The 19,347-nt window shown below is 41.6% G+C and overlaps 1 protein-coding gene across 2 annotated transcripts in view; it reads left to right on the top strand.

The window, feature by feature from the left end:
• The window catches only part of MLF1 (myeloid leukemia factor 1), a 122,046-nt gene that overhangs the window by 67,348 nt on the left and 35,351 nt on the right, over positions 1 to 19,347 (top strand). For both annotated transcript variants that reach the window (XM_086944224.1, XM_086944223.1), the window contains one exon: positions 5,083 to 5,242. In XM_086944224.1, the coding sequence (XP_086800350.1) occupies positions 5,083 to 5,242 (160 nt within the window). The remainder of the gene's footprint in view (positions 1 to 5,082; positions 5,243 to 19,347) is intronic.

The following is a 19,347-nucleotide window of genomic DNA, read 5'->3' as shown; positions in this document are numbered from 1 at the left end:
GGAAAAAGGACAGGAATGCACCCTATTGGATAAATAGGGCGCATGAGGCTCTTTTCCTGTGACGCAGTGTATTGTAGTAAGGTGACTTGCTGCGCTGCCCTGTGCCACAAAAGTCATAAGTATGCCCTAAAGTCTTATGACCTCGTCGACAGAGGCCTGGAGTAATACCCATTCGACTTCACAGAAACGTTCACACAATTTTCAAAGTACAAGGTTGTAATAAGAACAAATTCCAAATCTATTCCTAAAGAACTGATGATTTTTCATTTAAATGAATCAGTTATCCTTAAAGCATTTTTTCATAACCCAACCACTACAGCAGAACAAACTCTTCACTCATTTTAGATGTCAAAAGATGCCAACAGTTCTAGCTGGGCACAGAAGGGTTTGCCTTTTCTATAGCAAGGTCTTTAACAAAAGCTTTGTACCACTCCAGGCACAGTATTACAGCTTTGGGTTGGCAAAATACCATGCAAGCCCACCTACAATAAATAAAAGCAACCCCTGACGTGTTTTGCTATCATTATAGCTCTTCAGAGGTTTAGCTTTCTCCAGACACAAGGGAGCACCCAGTATAAGTCAAAACACCACCCTTTCAGGCTTAGCGTACCGAATAAAGTATGCAAAAAAGAAACCTTTTAAATGAAAAGCTACTCCTGTATAGAGCACCCTACAATACCAGGGGCACTCAAAATCTGCTCACCTCAAATGTCTGCTTTTTAGCAGCGTTTGTAAGCATTGGATTAGCACAGTGCCTTCCACAACGAATTAGAAAGGGGCAAATCCTTTTGCCATTTCTACAGCAAAGTCTTTAAGCATAGGATTAGCACAGAGCCATTCACTTTGCACTGTAAATGAGAGTAACCTTTTACCACTCAAGGCACAGTATTACAGGTATGGATTGGTAAAATACCAACCAAACGAACCTGGAATTAATAAAAGTAACCCCTGATGCTTGTTTTGCTAGCATTATAGCTTTCCAGTGAGGTTTAGCTTAGCTCGGACACAAGGGAGCACCAAGTATAAGTCAAAAGAGCACCCTGTTAGGCTTGGAGTGAGACATAAATTATGCAAAAAAGAAGCATGTAACTCTGGGTAGTTCCCATGTTTGGGTGGAGAGCAGCTGTTGTATACAGCACCCTACAACACCAGGGACATTCTGAATCTGCCCACCTCAAGTGTGTGTGTGTGTGTGTGTGTGTGGGTGTGTGTGTGTGTGTCTCTCTGTTGTCAGTAGTTAGCTATGCTTGGGGCCTACTTTCCATAGCACCCTACAGCACCAGGGACATTCTGAATCTGCCCACCTCAAGTGTGTGTGTGTGTGTGTGTGTGTGCGCGTGGGTGTGTGTGTGTGTGTGTCTCTCTCTCTCTCCCTATATATATATTATATATATATATATATATATATATATATATATATATATATATATATATATATATAGATATATACACACACACACACACACATATATATCTATCCTACTGGTGGTTGTCAGTAGTTAGTTATGCTTGGGGCCTAGTTTCCATAGCACCCTACAGCACCAGGGACGTTCTGAATCTGCCCACCTCAATTGTCTGTGTGTGTGTGTGTATGTATATCTATATGTATATATATATATATATATATATATATATATATTTCTTAAGCTTTCTTGCTCCTTCTGCCTTCCCCCGCCCTTGCAGAGGATCGCACAAAGTTGGCGGAGCATGCCAAAGTAGACAACCAGTTTACCCTAGAATAATAATGCGATCACTCTGAGATAGATCAAACACCAGTCATGGTATTTATTTCAGGTTACGCGTTTTCGCTCGTAAAACTATTCCCCGGTTTCACTGGTTGACCAAGCTCGTTTTACGAGCGTAACGCGTAACCTGAAATAAATACCATCACTGGTGTTTGATCTATCTCAGAGTGATCGCATTATTATTCTATGGAAAACTGATATATATATATATATCCTAGTGGTGGTTGTCAGTAGTTAGTTATGGTTGGGGCCTAGTTTCCATAGGAAAAGTTTTTTTTGTTTTGCCAATAACTTTGGCACCGTTAGAATCGTCACAAAATATTCAAAACTAGTTTGCCACTCACTTCAGCTGCTGTCTTGATAGTGTTGCGGCGATCCTTCAAATGGGAGCCAAGAAAAAGGGTGTTCCCAAAGCACGTTTTCCCCATGCAATTTCTTAGAGTGATTTTAGTCACAGCTACAACCTGAAACTCTGAATGGAATTACACCAAATTTGGCAGAAAGGTAGCTTTTGGTCCAGAAATCAACCTTTTAGTGAATTGGTGTAAATCCGTTTAGCCGTTTCTGAGATATTAATGAAAATCCAAATTTGTATACATAGGGACGTGAAGACTTTGCATACCCTCCCCATCTTGTGCTGAGATCTGATTGTCTGCCAACACTTGGCACTCTGGTTCAGCAGAGACCCACCAAAAATATTTTAATAAAAGATAAGGGAGCAAGATAGAAGAATCTTGACACCTTGGCACTGATCATGGGCTCCCAGACGGACCCCGACCAGGCTGAAAATGCCTTTTTTTTTTATAAATTGGTGCGAATTTTCAACAGTCACAAATCTGTTGCCAAAATTCCTCCAAAAAACAAGTGCGTGCTCCTGTGCTGGTTTTCAATACAGCCCCCGGATGTGCCAGGTCCCGGGGTCATTTTTCAAAAAAAGTAGGAGGGTGCCCAAGGGCAAAAAAAAGATTTATGGGGGTGGGGGGCGTAGGTCCTGTGCTCACTACGCCACTGGAGTCAAGCTATCCTGGCTGAAGACGGCTGATAGACAGAAAACGGTCCAAGGATGCTTGCTTCCAGTCCAGGGAAGACATGGCTTGGCAGTTCGGTCTGGATTGTTCCCATGAGGCACAGGGTCAAGACTGATTTGCATATGGTAATGTCTGAACTGGGGTGGCTTGGTGAGCAAAATACAAAAGATTAAACCCAGATCTGTGACTGGGGGTAAATGTTTTGCCATTATGCAACATTCCGTCCATCATCTTGTGTGTTTTGCTGTTCTCCCTTTACCTCTATACAGCCCTAAATCCTGTCGTAACCTAACCCTTAGCTCACTTTGTCACCAACCATACATGCTAAAATCACCCTTACCCTCTTATACTTCTACCCACTCCATAGCACTAAAAGTCTCCAGCAGTGGATCTTTCATAGATTCAGATGCTTGAATCATTCCCCGTTACAAGATGGGAGTCCCTCTGTAACTTTGAAATAGCAGAACAGGGCACTAAGATAAGTAAAGACTTCAGCCAGTGTTAACTTTAATAATACATCCACCTCATTATCAGAAAGGATCAGAACTTTGGCCAATAAGGTGAGAGTTCCCTGTGAGTCACCCCTCCCAGAGGAGTTTACACCGCAGATTTCGTAGCACAAGCAGTGGAAACCGGTGGTAGAAATAACTGAGGTGAGCCTTTATCTGGTGTGGAAGGTGGGTCGCATATGTTTGTGCGAAAGATATCAACACTGGAGAGCCACAGTTAAAAGTAAATAAGTTGTGTTTCTCCAGTATTGGATCTTTCATCGATTCACTTGCTTGCTCTCAAAATAGCAAGCAACGAAGATTTCCAAATGATTTATACCATATATGAGGATGGTGGCATGTCAAAGGAGCAGGCTCACTTTATGTGAAGAGATGGCGTAGAACTGTCTGCCTACCGTTGCAGCTCTATTTGCGACTGCTTTCCTACATTAGTGTTTTGTGAGGGGTTAGTAACACTCCATGTTACAGCTCTAAAAACTCTCCCGAAGAGAGTGCTGATGGAGCAGCTATGCTTCTTGCAGGACAAACTTTAACTTTCTGTGCCAGAGGTCTTCCAGTTTTTGCATGGTAGAAAGTTATTGTCGCCTTAGCCCATCTTGAAATGTGTTGTTTTGTCGCAGAGAAACCCTTCTGTGCCCAGCTAGAACTGTTGGCATCTTTTGACATCTAAAATGAGTGAAGAGTTTGTTCTGCTGTAGTGGTTGGGTTATGAAAAAATGCTTTAAGGATAACTGATTCATTTAAATGAAAATCATCAGTTCTTTAGGAATAGATTTGGAATTTGTTCTTATTACAACCTTGTACTTTGAAAATTGTGTGAACGTTTCTGTGAAGGCGAATGGGTATTACTCCAGGCCTCTGTCGACGAGGTCATAAGTCCTTTCTGTGACTTGCTTTTGCCTTTTCATACTAAATACAGGTTCAGATCACTGCTTTCTGATTTTTTTGTTATGAAATAAGTACCAACACTGTGTAGACCAGCTTACTACTGTTTTGACAAACTCTACTTTTTGTAGCAAACTGATCTTTAAAATGTGTGTGACATTTTGCCGGCATTGGTGACAGCTTGAAAAGTGCCCGCCATCTCGGAGTTGTTACGCTAAGTCTACCCAGGAAAGGGGGGGGGGGGGGGACGTCTGTTGCACACCTGTTTGAGTTTTAAGTTCTTATGTTACACTAAATTTAAATACGCCTTTTCATTGCCCTCTTTGCAGCTGTTGGATCTAATTTTGCTCTAAAATGAACATTTGAATTTGAGCTGCGTAGGATTATTTATCACACGCTGTTTATGCTCTATTAACGATTGACTTTAGTAACAGCGACTCTCCTTTTCAGCTTCCGAAACAGTCAACAGGCATCTCAGAGCTGGAATCATAGTTCGGTTAGCGAAATTATTGTGACAATGTGTACCTAAACATGTATATGTGAAAAAACCAAATGGGTATATTATTTTATGTAGAATCTTCAACTCTCTGTTATCCACTCTGGCATGAAGCAAATCACACAATGTTTGTTTCACAAAATTTAGTTTTAGCTTTGAAAAAAATGTAACATAAATGTGTACGATATTGTTTTTATTTCTATTTAGTAGCATATGTTTCAGCAGTACATTGCATACAAGCAGTTCAGTTGACCTCTATAATTGCTAGCATATACTAACGTTATCACTCAGTCAATATGTTTTTTCCCCATTGTATTTTCAGTAAAACAAAAAAAATCCTAGCTTTTGTCTAAATAAAATATTTCTAGGAGTATTTTGATTTTGTGACAGATATTATATAGTTGTAACTTTTTTTGTAGATTAAAGAGACCATTAAAGGAGTTAAAGATTCTGAAAGTGGGATTGAGAAGATGGCAATAGGTCACCACATTAAAGAACGTGCCCATGTCATTAAACAAGCTAGAAACAACAGAACTGGGTGTGAAGAACATTATCAGGACTTTGTCAATTTGGATGAAAGTAAGCAGTATTCTGTATTTATTTATATTGTTATAACATTGTATACAGCACTGTATTTTATACAGCACAAGATAATACAAAAAAACTGAGTGTGAATTTTGACAATGGTGTAAATACATTGTTACAGATGTGATTGAGTGGGAAATGCATTGTTTCCCCAGGCTATGTGCCTGGGGAAACAATGCAAAGAAATGATAAATATTACGAGACGCTGCCAGATTGCCTGCAGTCTCTATATTATTTCCAAGCATATTACAAATTGTTTTTTTAGGTTTTGCAATATGGAGACACTCCCCTCCCCGAATGAAGAACTATTTTAGGTTTAGAAATATTCTAGTCCTAAAAACCTATTAATCAAGCACTATGTGTGTACCTATGAATGAATGACTCTTTGTATCAAGACCTCCTTATATATTTGTTTACCACAGAAACACACAGACATTCCTTTCAATGACTTGAGTTTATAAAATCATTTCATATCTTCATCTTAATACTTCAAATACATCTATATACATCCCCAGAGCACTTCTAGGAGATGTTGATTTCCTCAGGGAGAAATATGCTTTTCATTTACAAGTCCACGAAAGTCTGCTGATGAAATAAGAAGATATTAAAGCAATCAGTTGTATGCATACCTTCAACTATATGCAACATCTTCCAATATGTCATACCTAAATTACGAATCAAACCTTGCTAAAATTATCCATATCCTTTATTCTTTTCTCTTGCCATACTCCATTACCATAACTACATCTATTCTTCATTATGTCTGCTGAACTTTGTGCACAGCTTTATGTAATATTCTTGTGTCGTGGATCGGACACTCGATAATGGATGTTGAATTTTAGCATGAATATAGTAAAAACACTGAACAGATGCATTCCACCTTTGACCATGATGATACGTGCCAGAAAATAGATTGCAAAAGAAAAGATGGTATTATTGCACTCCAAATATTTTACTTTGATGTAAGGGCAGCACCAATCACCATTACCCAATAAATGTCTAGTACCCTCTCAGGTGTGGGGTGGACTTTGCTTCTTTCAAGAACGAACCTCTATCAAAGCGGGACCAGCAGTCAGGACATAGCTCCTGAACCAGAATTGGAATGCACTGCTGAAATGCCCCACAGCCCCTTCCTCACATGTCACCCATAGTAACACCCATAAATCTACCCCATGTCCAATCGGGTGAACATATGCTCCCTGAGTAGTTCATGCTGACAGGTGTTATACTAGTACTGTCACAGACTGACTAGCAGGCTGTGGCACATTCCATTGGAAAATGGACAGACTCCTCCAGCAGCAGTAAACACAGACTAGGGCCACCCTCTGATGAGAAAGTTCAGTAATAGTATGCTCTGAATTATGTGATACTGATAGTTGTGTAGTAGTATTTTCGGCGTGTTGCTGTGTGTGTGTGTGTGTACATCTATGTATATATATATATATATATATATATATATATATATATATATATATATATATATATATTCACTGAAAAAAACATAGGTTTCACACCAGTTATAGTTAGGTGGAAATTTTACTGACATAAAACCATTGAAATTCCCACTTTATAGTTAGTTGGACTCATTATAACTTGCGCCCCTGCAATGCTCTGCTGATGACGTCACATATTACATCACTCATGACATGGTCAGTGACATCACTCATGACATCACTGATGACACCATCCAGTGAATGTGTGTCTTTCTGAAAAATAAATATGTTTTATATATGTATATGTAAAAGTCAATGGAGGAATAAATGTTTAAATAAGTGTCTAAATGGATGTTTTAAAAAAAAAAAGATTGGTTAACTGGCTTATTAAGTGTATCTTAGTGAATACATATATTAGTGAGAAATGTTTAAATATTTAAATATATGTATTAGTGTTTCACTTTGTGTATAAGTGGCTGCATGGGTTTGTGAGTAGCTACATGTGTGTGTATATGGGTTATTAGATGCTGTTTTTAGTATCAGTATGAGTGTCTGTATGGTTTGGTGGGGGTATGATTTAGCACATAGATGCATCAATGACTGACTCTCTGTTTGTATGTGTTTTGAACACAGCATATGTGCAGGACTGTATGGGTGGATGAGTGTGTATATGTGTGTGTTAGCAAGTGAATGACTGTCTCACTAGTGTCTTTATCAGTAACGACATATGTTTTAATGTAGTATATGTGAGTATTGATGTATATAAGTGAGAATATGTGGGAGTGAGAGATTGTAAGAGTTCCTGTTTAAATAAGTATGTGTTTCTATAAGTGAGTGTTTAAGAGAGTAAGTATGTGTAAGTTTCCTTAGAAATAAGGTGGTAGTGTGTGTATAGTTGTATATGCTAATAAATGGATGTTCAATAGTTTATTTGCATGTGTGAGTATGTGTGTGAGTAACTTTTGGAAGACTGTCGGTGTGTAACAGGATGTATATGTGTATCACTACATATGATGAGTGAGTATATGTATGAGTGACTATATAGAACTGTTGCTGAATGAGTGGATGTGTATATAGATGGTGGTATTACTGAATTGGTTGTTGTAACTGGTATGGGTATCTCCATTTTTTGGAAAATGTTAGTTTCTATTTTTGAATATGTGTTTCAAGGGTTACATTACATTGAAAGGAGGTCTGTCACTCTGTCACAAGGATGGTGTCATCAGTGATGTCATGAGTAATGTCACTGACCATGTCATGAGTGATGTAATATGTGACGTCATCAGCAGTGCATTGCAGGCGCGCAAGTTATAGTGAGTCCAACTAACTATATAACGTGGGAATTTCAATGGTTTTATGTCAGTAAAATATCCAGCTAACTATAACTGGTGTGAAACCTATGTTTTTTTCAGTGAATTTAATAGGTTTTTTAAATGCTAATTCCTAACTATAACTGGTGTGAAACCTATGGCTTTTTCAGTGAATTTCAAAGGTTTTTTAAATGCTAAATCCTAACTATAACTGGTTTGAAACCTTTGTTTTTTTCAGTGAATTTCATAGGTTTTTTAATAGCAAATTTCTATATCTATGAAATGTAATATTTTTTATAATGAATCCTATAATGTATATTTATGTAATACTATTTTTTTTTAATGTATATTGTTCATGTTTTTTTTTTTTTTTTTGCCCTGGAGTGCTCCCGGTGCGCGTCCCGGTGAGCGCACCGGAAAGCGCAGTCTTGCGGCGCGCCCCAGGGCGCGTACCGGTGAGCGTCCCATTAGCGCTTTTTCCGCGAACGAAAACATCATTGTGACGTGCCGCGTCCGCGTGAAACGCACGGCATAAACGCACCCAGAAGCACTCGAGCGCATACGATCGCGCAACGTAAGCATCCGACACGCTTACGCGACGCGCCCCTGGGCGCGCCCAGGGGCGCGTAGCGTAAGCGTGTTGGGTCATGTGACCTAAAAATATCACTTTTTATTGGTGCAGGACAGTTTTGGTTTCCAAATGATGAAAGCCCTGGTCATGTGACCTGAAATTAACACTTTTCATTGGTTCAGGACCGTTTTTTTTCCTAATGATGAAAGCCCCCACCTTTTTCCTCATTCTCACTTTGTACTTTGAATGAAAAAGACCTGCTGAAAGACCTCTCTGTACTTTTTTGGATTGAAAAATGGCTTCAGTAGCAGCAGCAGCAGGAGCATCTCAGCCACCACCACCACCAAGAGGACCACCACAACACCACACTGGTGGAGATGAAGAAAAGGAGGAGGAGGAAGAGGAGGGGAGGAGGACATTCCTACCAGAAGACAATACCCAATATAGGCCAAAGCCACACATTGTATGGGAGTTTTTTTACATCCCAAGTTGCCAATAAAAGGTGAATGCGCCAAAGGTGACTTGCCTAATCTGTAACATGGAACTTTCAAGGGGGAACCCTAACAAAAAATACTCATTTGGCAATAACACCATGATTCGCCACATGCAGCGCAAGCATCCCAACAACTATGCTGCGGTAGAGGTGAGAGAACTGGCCAGTGACCCTCCCCAATCTTCACCCAGCACCTCAAAAAGAAAGCAACCCACTCCATCGGGACCAGAGACAAGAGAGATGGTCCCAAACATTCAACCCCAGTTTGGAAAATACAAGATCACTTGTATTTTTTGTGGGAAAACCATCACCTATGGTGAGCAAAGCATAAAGCTCATCAACCGTGCTGGTGACAACCACAAATGCCCCAAAAATCCATAATTTTTCCCTGGGTTTTTTTTGCTCCAGTTGAGCCGTTTTCAATTCTTTGTTTTTTGTTTCTCCCCATAAAAATAACAAAAAAATGTATAAAATAGTTCATAAAAGCCAAAAAAAGTGAAAAATGTTCAAAAAATATAAAACAACAAAAAGAAGGAAAAAAACAGTTCTTTTCAGAACTACCTCCAATTTATAAAAAAAAGGCTACATGTTTGAAAAACTCTGTCATTCTTTTTTCCCCATGGTACGCTCCCCGGTCTGCTCCCCGGTGCGCGTACCGGGCACTCCCCCCGCGCAAATCACCCTTTTATGGCCCCCACATCAAACCTAGGGGGTCAGGGGTGGGTCTATCCTGCCCCCTTTTGGTCATTCCCCTCTTTGTTTTTGCCACCTCTTGTGTCTCGATCCTACCGAGACACAAGATGGTGGCCGCTCCGGACTGTTTGGAATGTTTACAGACACCCGAAAGCCAATCAGCTTTCCACGCGCGAACTCACGTAGCGCGCTGGTTCATGCCCCGGTGCGCGTACCGGGGCACGCTTATAGATATGTATATTGTTTTGAACCTAAATTACTCAAAATCCACTGGAGCACATAGCTTGAGACATAGCAAAGGCACATCGGGCTACCAGTCCCTACAATTTTGCCAAGTTTCGTGGAAATCCATTCAGCCGTTCGGGCTAAAAGTGAGGTCGACCGCCCTATGGAAATTAACATGGGGAAAACCCGTTTTGGGACCCCCCTTTTTTTCTCGGCCCCCGCTTGACGAATCCCCCCCAAACTTTCAAGCAAGGACCGGACCGCCGCGAGGCAAATTTGAGGAAATTTTCAGGCAGATTCCTCAACCGGCGCCAAAGTTATTCCCAATAGAATGTTGCGATTTCCCTTTTGAAAATAATCCTAACTATAACTACCTACTGGCGACCGCCAGTAGGTAATATATATATATATATATATATATATATATATGTGTGTGTGTGTGTGTGTGTGTGTGTGCCCCCTCCTCCGAGCCTTAAACCAAAGCAACTGAATATATCTACAGTTTATATATCTGCATACATTTTACCTATATGTATAATTATCTCTTATTTTAAATATCAAGCTCCAACGGCTCAGTTCTCTCTATTTATGTGGGCTACTTCCAGTGAGCCAACCTTTTCCAGCTGTATAAATAAATGACATTTTATATATCTGAAAATCTATGAGTATGTATGTATATATATATATATTCAATGAAAAAACCATTGGTTTTAGGCCATATATAGTTAGGGATTTGCATTTAGAAAACCTTATTTTACTCGCATAAAACCATTGAAATTCCATATATAGTTATAAGCGCTAACTATATATCGCGCACCCGCAATCCACTGCTGATGATGTCACATATTACATCATTCATGACATGGTTAGTGACATCACTGATGACATCACTGATGACATCTCAAATGACATCACTGATGACATCACTGATTACAACATCCAGTGACTGTATGTTTCTGTAAAGTTAAAATATGTCTTACATATTGAAGAATGAGTGGATGTATAAGTGTCTGGATGAAGGATTTACTAGGTGCATGACTGACTGATTGAGTGAGTGATTAAATGTGTCTCACTGAGTGCATGGGTTAGTGACTAAACTGTTTTAATTTGTGCATCATTATATCTGTTGTTCTACAAACTGCTGCATATGTTGTTCAGTAGCTATATGAGTAACTGTATGGGTTATTGATTGGTTGTCCAAGTATTTGTATGGGAAACTGAGTGTGTGTGTATGGGTGGCTGGGAGGTGTGTGACTCTGTACATAGATGTGTGAGTAGTTGATTCACTATATGTATAGATTCACAACTGCATGTGGAAACAGCTGTATGGGCGGTTGACTGTGCATGAGTGTATTAGTGAGTGAATGGATATCTCAGTGCTACATGTCAAATTAAGTACATATGTAAAACACAGTACATGTGAGAGTTGACATCTATAAATAACTGTGCATAAGAGCTAGTGAATGTGTGAGTGGCTGTATGGATCATTGTGAACATGTATCAGAGATTGTATAAGAGAGTAAAGTAAATATGTGTTAGTATATGTTTGAATAAGTAAAATGTGTATAACTGTATAGATCAAAAAATGGAGGTGTGATTGATTTTTGGCATAACTGACTAGGTGTGTGAGTAACTCCATGGATGAGTGACTGTCTGTTTACACTGATTGTATCTAAGGTTATATTAGAGTCTGAAGAGGTTCATGGTATTATCACATGAATGATATCATCAGTGATGTGATCAGTCATGTCAAATGAGATGTTATCAGTGATGTCATCAGTGATGTCATTTGAGATGTCATCAGTGATGTCATCAGTGATGTCACTAACCATGTCATGAATGATGTAATATGTGACATCAGCAGTGGATTGCGGGTGCGCGATATATAGTTAGCGCTTATAACTATATATGGAATTTCAATGGTTTTATGCGAGTAAAATAAGGTTTTCTAAATGCAAATCCCTAACTATATATGGCCTAAAACCAATGGTTTTTTCATTGAATTTTCAAGGTTTTGTAAATGCAAATTCCTAACTATATATGGAGTATAACCTATGGTTTTTTCTGTGAATTTCAATGGTTTTTTAATAGCAAGTATCAAAAGCTGTCAAATGTCAAGTACGTGATAGGTAAAAACGTTTTCGTGTTTATGCACGCTGATCTGCTTTGAACGCTGCCCCCCCCCCCCACTCCCCTCTTTTCTCTTAGTAGTACTCTCTCTTTGCAGATAGTGAACGGTAGTTAACTCAGACCTTTACCCCTGTTGTAATCCGTCGTACCTGCTTGTCTCTCCATTTGATTGATTATTATCCAAGCATTTACTATTTTACAATTGGTTCTCTTTGGATCATTCTCTATTTACAAACAAGCACAAAGTCGCAATACTCTGTTTAGTCTTTGCAGATAGTGAAAAATCGTGTAAAAAAATAAAAGTAATCGAGCAAAATCAGTAGACCACTAATTCGATCTCTTTTTGACCTCGGTAAAATACAAACATTAGGAATAACCCTTCATGAGAAATACGAAAATAGTGAAATGAACTGAGCTCCACACCATGAGGGCTGCAAAACAGCTCGACTCCGCCACCCACACCGCCCAAAATAACGGCAAACCCTATGCAAATATTATAAATATACACAACACACCACCAAAGAAACAGAGTAAAACATTTTATTAAATAACTATTTACATAACTATTTTATACTTTTTATTGCCCGATCCGGCTAGCTCAATCGATCGAGCATGAAACTCATGCACTGATAACAAGCGTTGAGAGTTTGTAGAATGATGGCTTCAGATTTTCCACATACGGTATAGTGGCGCGAACTGGCAGGGGGCGTTTGGATTCTACCCCTTCTCCAAATAAGATTTTCATACGTGAATGTTCGTTCATGCTTTTTGTCCCTGAGTTGCTTCCATGTCACTGCCTTACATAAATGGCATAAGTCCTGGTTGTTGAGTGCCATACTTCAGAGTTCTAAGCAGCTCTTGTAACACTGTTTAAACCTTATTTGCACCTGCTGCAGCTTCACTATTCAAAGTAAGTGGGGTCCATTTGTGGACCTGACTGCATTGGAAAACAATGTGATACGGTGCCTCCCTAAACCGCTTGACGGAGGCCCCCGAGGGGCGGTGAGATGGCGCGGACTGAGAGGGGGCGCTTGGCTCCTGCCCCCTCCCCAAGTCGTGTTGCCCTGGTGAGGCCTGAGATCGCCCCCGGCATAGGCGGCCGGCTCCCGGGGTCCAGCGGAATTTTTTCCCTTTTGAAGAATCTTTCATTCTGGACCTTGTCCCACAATCCGTTTCACCTGAAGACACGCTGTCGTAGGGCGCCCCTTTACCGTTTTAGTTGCCATTCCGCCCGCTTTTGGTACTCTGTGCCTCTTCCGCCATTCAGCTGTTTACCGCTCGCTCTTGCGACTACAACGTCTCGCTCACCATGTAGTTGAGTTGCTCCCGCTCTTAAGATTTTACCGAACTTTTTGGACTGCTGAAAGCGGTTGTATTCCGACCGCTGGTTGGTGGAGACATTTTGACTATATTCTGCACCTGCATTGTCGCGTAATGCGTCATATGACGCGACGCGTTAGCGCACCCGGAAGTGCTCCGGTGCGCAAGGCGCAGCTTCCCGGAAACGATCCAGAGCGCGCCGCTCAGCGCGTAACGTAAGCATAACAGGTCATGTGACTTGTTAATAAAACTTTTCATTGGTTCATTTTACTTTTCTTTTCCTAATTATGTAAGACTAGGTCATGTGACCTAAAAATAACACTTTTCATTGGATTAAAACATTTTTTTTCCCCAAACGATGAAAGCCCCACCTTGTTTCTGGATGTTTCAGACTGAAGCTGGCGTCACCATGAGAGCACCACCATCTCGTAGCTCCGTCGTGGCCATTCCGCAAGCAATCATGGCAGCCGCTCCCCACCGGAAGCCTGCGGGAGTCGAGGGCCCCCAAGACTTTTGTACAATCTTCAAGGCTGAGGGGACGCTTTCGAGAATGGAACCCAAGCCCTGGCAGACAAGCGTCCGAGTTCCAAGGTGTCCCAGGGCCATTTTACTGGACCAGGCCCAAATCCGAAGAGCCGGCCGCCATTTTAAGAGTCCTGTGGCAGCCGCCTATCGCTGCACCGCAACAGTGGGAACAACTCAACTACATGGTAAGCGAGACGCTGTAGCCGTAAGAGCGGGCGCTAAACAGCTGAATGGCGGAAAAGGCACAGTGTAGCAAAAGCGGGCGGAATGGCGACTGAAACGATAAAGGGGCGCCCCACTACAGCAGACAAGCCTTCGCCATGTGCTTCAAAACTGCATATGTATCTCGTGATATCAAGGTTGGGCAACCAGTACAGAACAAGCAGTTACGAGTCCCATTTACACCGGCGCCATTTTGGGCGCGGCCGGGCAGGTCCAGGATCTACTGAAACATAAAAAATGAGGCTGACGTCTCTGAAGCAGTTGACGAACAGCAGGACATAGCAAATAAACATGAACTCTCTAAAGCTGTTAACTCACTGCAGGACAAAACAAGTGAACCTGAAACCTCTGGAATAATTGTCGCTCAAAAGAACAACACACAAAACTCTGTAGAGCCTGAAGAAAAAAAAACAGAAGGGCACTGTAGTTTCAGACACACTTAACAATAATGACTAAACAAAGATATCGTCTGTTTATAAAGCAGTTATCATCTTGACAGAATTGACAAAGAAGTGTACAGACACCAATGCATCAGCATTCTCGGAGATAACATCTTAAGGAACAAAGAAAGACCTGTTCACTCTTGACACCCCAGGTGCTGTGTATATTGCACTATAGTGCTGCATCGAGAAAACGGGCAACCCTATTGATGTGGATTTTTCATTATTGATTATTGTAAAGAAATGGCGACTCCCCCCTTTAGCAGATTAGCTAAATGTTTGCGTAATTTAGGCATAAAAGTTATATTATTGTTGTTGTTGTTGTTATCGTTATAGTTCTGGTTAATTTCAAAAAATGGTTAAATATATTTACAGTTTTTGTTGCGTTCGTTATATTTAAATGTTAATAAAATTTTAAAATGTAACTGTCTTGGAGTACTATATTTTTTTTAAAAATCGGGTGAATGGGGCCTTGAATCGGGTTATTGTCATGTGTGGGCTTTGCAAGTGTACTGCTACAAGATCGGACATTTCAAACTCAAATGCACGTTCTTTTTCTTACCTTTCCGAAGCATGGAGCGCAATAGCAGGCAGAGAAAGGGTGATGCACGTGTTGAACACTGCCTGGCCTGCAAATTGCTGGCAGTGCCCCCCCGCCCGCTCCTGAAAGAGGGCACACACACACCGCCGCCCCGAGTACTTCACAAATCTTTAAAAGACCATGCGCTTGTTCAATGGGAAGTGGATAACATGGCTAAGAGCATTTGCTGGATAATGCATGAATATCGCTGACTTTTCAACGATATTCATGCATTGCGGCCGTTTTTTATCGCATTTGCGATAAACCTTGCTAATAGCAAGGTTTATGTGCGATAAAATTCGCCGAAGTGCGGCGATAATTTTTGTCTCTAAACAAGTTAGAGACAAAAATTACCGCTAGTTTTTGGTAATATGCCCCCGGGTTTTTCCTTGCAGGAAACGGGAAGCGAAAGACTACCACTGAAATAAGTAGTCTCACGCCTGAATCGGGAGGGTTGGCATGTCTGGATACTCTACAGCTGGGGCCATAAACTACATCCGCAGGGCTAGGTGATAGCCTAGGTCCGGCCTGGACAATCGGACACAGAGGAAGAGGAGTGTCAGAGGGTGCGGTAGTGAATAGGGTGAAAGGGAGGTGTCGAGCGCGCACAGGGTGTGATTCTCAGAGAAGAGCAGCGCAGATGGGGGAAGTATATGTCCCATGCATGAGAGAGAGAGCGGGGGTGACCATTGCGTGGGGGAGATGCGTGCGAGGGTGGGGAGCCATGCTGAGAATCGGCGGCGTACAGAGAGTGGCCCTGGTCAAGGCATCTAAAATGGCTGCCGTGCACGACAAAATTGTGGCATTGGCAAAAACGCAAGATGGCGCAGACAATGTTTATCAATAAGGATTCATTTATAACAAAATATTTACTCGCAGTGACAAAATGGTGTTCAACACTTCCTGATTTCCATCGAATCGAACGATAACAAACGTCACGCACAGAGCAGTTTTTAGCCATGTTATCCAATGGAAGGTGGATAACATGGCTAAGAGCATTTGCTGGATAATGCATGAATATCGCTGACTTTTCAACGATATTCAGCGGGGCTAGGTGATAGCCTAGGTCCGGCCTGGACAATCGGACACAGAGGAAGAGGAGTGTCAGAGGGTGCGGTAGTGAATAGGGTGAAAGGGAGGTGTCGAGCGGGCACAGGGTGTGATTCTCAGAGAAGAGCAGCGCAGATGGGGGAAGTATATGTCCCATGCATGAGAGAGAGAGCGGGGGTGACCATTGCGTGGGGGAGATGCGTGCGAGGGTGGGGAACCATGCTGAGAATCGGCGGCGTGCAGAGAGTGGCCCTGGTCAAGGCATCTAAAATGGCTGCCGTGCACGACAAAATTGTGGCATTGGACAAAAACGCAAGATGGCGCAGACAATGTTTATCAATAAGGATTCATTTATAACAAAATATTTACTCGCAGTGACAAAATGGTGTTCAACACTTCCTGATTTCCATCGAATCGAACGTTAACAAACGTCACGCACAGAGCAGTTTTTAGCCATGTTATCCAATGGAAGGTGGATAACATGGCTAAGAGCATTTGCTGGATAATGCATGAATATCGCTGACTTTTCAACGATATTCATGCATTGTGGCCGATGTGCGGCGATAATTTTTGTCTCAAAACAATTAAAACGAAGCACAAAATGGCGAATTCCCGTTTCGCTACCAGTTTGCGGCCCGAGAAAGGCTTCTACCGTGAAAAATCATTTTTTTTTTCTTTTCCCCACGGGACCCTTTAATAACCCCAACAACATTCCTAGGGGGTCAAGAGGGGGATACCTTGCCCCCTTTCATTAAATTCCCCTTTCGTTTTTCACCTCTTCTTCTCTCTCGATCCTACCGAGAGACAAGATGGCGGCCGCTCCGGACTGTTTAGAATGTTGACAGACACCAGAGAGCCAATCAGCTTTCTGCACGCAAAGTTCCGAAACGCGAAAAGTAAGCGGACCGGATCGCTGCCCGGAGCGCTGTTACAGATATATATCTTGATTTAAACGTTAATTTCTCAAAATCCACTGAAGCACATATATTGAGACCTAGCAAAGGCACATCGGGCTAACAGTCCCTACAATTTTGCCAAGTTTCGTGCAAATCCATTCAGCCGTTCGAGCTAAAAGTGAGTCCAACCGCCCTATGGAAAACTCAATGCAAAAAACGCGTTTTGGGACCCCCCTTTTTTCTCAGCCCCCCCTTGACGAAACCCCACCAAATTTTCAGGGGCTGCTCAGAAACAAAATGTGCCATTTTCCTGAAAATTTCAGCAGATTCCGTCCACAAACGCCAAAGTTATTAGACATAGAATTTTCAGAAATCCCATAGGGAATTAATCCTAACTATATATACCTACTGGCGATAGCCAGTAGGTAATATATATATATATAACTGAGAGGCGTGGCGATGGGGGCCTGCTTCTCTCCCAGCTATGCGTGCTTGCACGTTGGCTGGTGGGAGGAGCAGGTCCTCAGGGTCCGCCATAAAACTTGGATGGAGGGCCACGCTAAATGCTACTTGAGGTACATCGATGATGTCTTCATCATCTGGAAGGGCAGCAGTGAGGAAGCGTTGTCATTTATCCATGATATAAATGACAACTCACTTAACCTGAATTTCACTGCTCATATACATAAGAATCGCATCCAATTTTTGGATGTTGAAGTATATGTCGCCGACGGAATTCTCAATACTACCCTCCACAGAAAACAGACTGCAGGTAATGCTACCCTGCATGCAACCAGTATGCATCCTAGGCACACTATTTCTGGAATCCCCTATGGGGAAATTCTCAGGTTAAAGAGGATCTGCAGCTCCCCATCTGATTTCAATACCTGCTTGGAAGAACTATTAAACAGATTGAGAGCGAGGGGATATTCAGAGCAGATATTGAATGCTGCAGTAACTAAGTCCCTCTCTAGGTCTAGGGAGAGCCTCTTTTCTGCCTCTGCACCTACAATAGAACCCTCCTTGGGAGGGGAACCCCAACCCGAGTGCCCACGTCTCATCACAACTTACAGTAGGGAAGAAAGAAAAATCAGGTCAATTCTCAATAAACATTGGCCGATTATAATGAGTGACCATATCTTAAACACTAGGTTACCCTCTACCCCAACCATAACTTTCAGACGGGCTAGAACTACGGGCAACTATTTGGACAGAGCAGCTCCTGAACTGAAAACTAAAGTGCCATGGCTACGCCCTTCCAGAGGCTTCTTTAAATGCTCCAGCTGTAGGGCCTGTAAATTTGGTATTTCAACTACACACTACCAAACCCCGTTTAACTCAGTTGCCAAGACCATCAATGGCAACTATAACTGCAAAACAGATTATGCTGTGTATGTCCTGGCGTGCACCTGTGGGCTTAGATACGTTGGCAGTACTGAGCTCCATGTGCACGCCAGAATACTACAGCATCTACGGGCTATACTGCACAGTGACCCTACCTACCCGGTCGCCCGGCATTTCAAGCGGGTCCATAACAAAGATTTAAACTGCCTCAGTTACTTTGTAATCGGGGCTGTACCAAGCTTGAAGAGAGGGGGAGACCGTGAGGCAGAACTAAGAAAACTGGAGTCTAGGTTCATATTGGAACTCGATAGTCGTTGGCCCAACGGGCTCAACAACATTGAGGAAATGCATCACTTCTTATAATGTACTAGACATATTTTGAGTGCATTCTGTTGGTCTTCTCCGTATTATACACGTACTTCTAGTTAGGTTCCCTATTAGAAGTACCTTGTGGTCCCTATATCTCCTGTCCCATGATCTGTTTTTACAACTAGTGAAGGTTTACATCATACTCACTCATGGTGACATACTCCGCACACTTTGTTCTGTCTATGTAATACCATGCAAATTTTATTGTATTTATTCAATCCTACTCTTTGATTGTAAGGCCAGAGTTCCATTAGATTTTTTCTTAGGTATAGCATACAGTGAATTGTTTTTTCAATATACTAGAATTTTGTGTACATATATTTTCTGTACATTTGTAAATACATAGAATTGTGGTTTAACATTTGACATGTAATAAGGAGGTGTACATATGGAGATATGCGGGCAGTTCATCTTGTATATATGGGTTTATGGGATGGGTGTGTATATAGTGACCATTTCGGTGATACATATTTTGTTGTTTTTTTGGGGGGCCTCTTT

Source organism: Lissotriton vulgaris, chromosome 11 (genome assembly GCF_964263255.1).
Source record: "Lissotriton vulgaris chromosome 11, aLisVul1.2, whole genome shotgun sequence".
Classification (NCBI taxonomy): Eukaryota; Metazoa; Chordata; class Amphibia; order Caudata; family Salamandridae; genus Lissotriton; species Lissotriton vulgaris.
The sequence above is the reverse complement of the archived record's forward strand: the minus strand, read 5'-3'. Positions and strand labels throughout refer to the sequence as shown.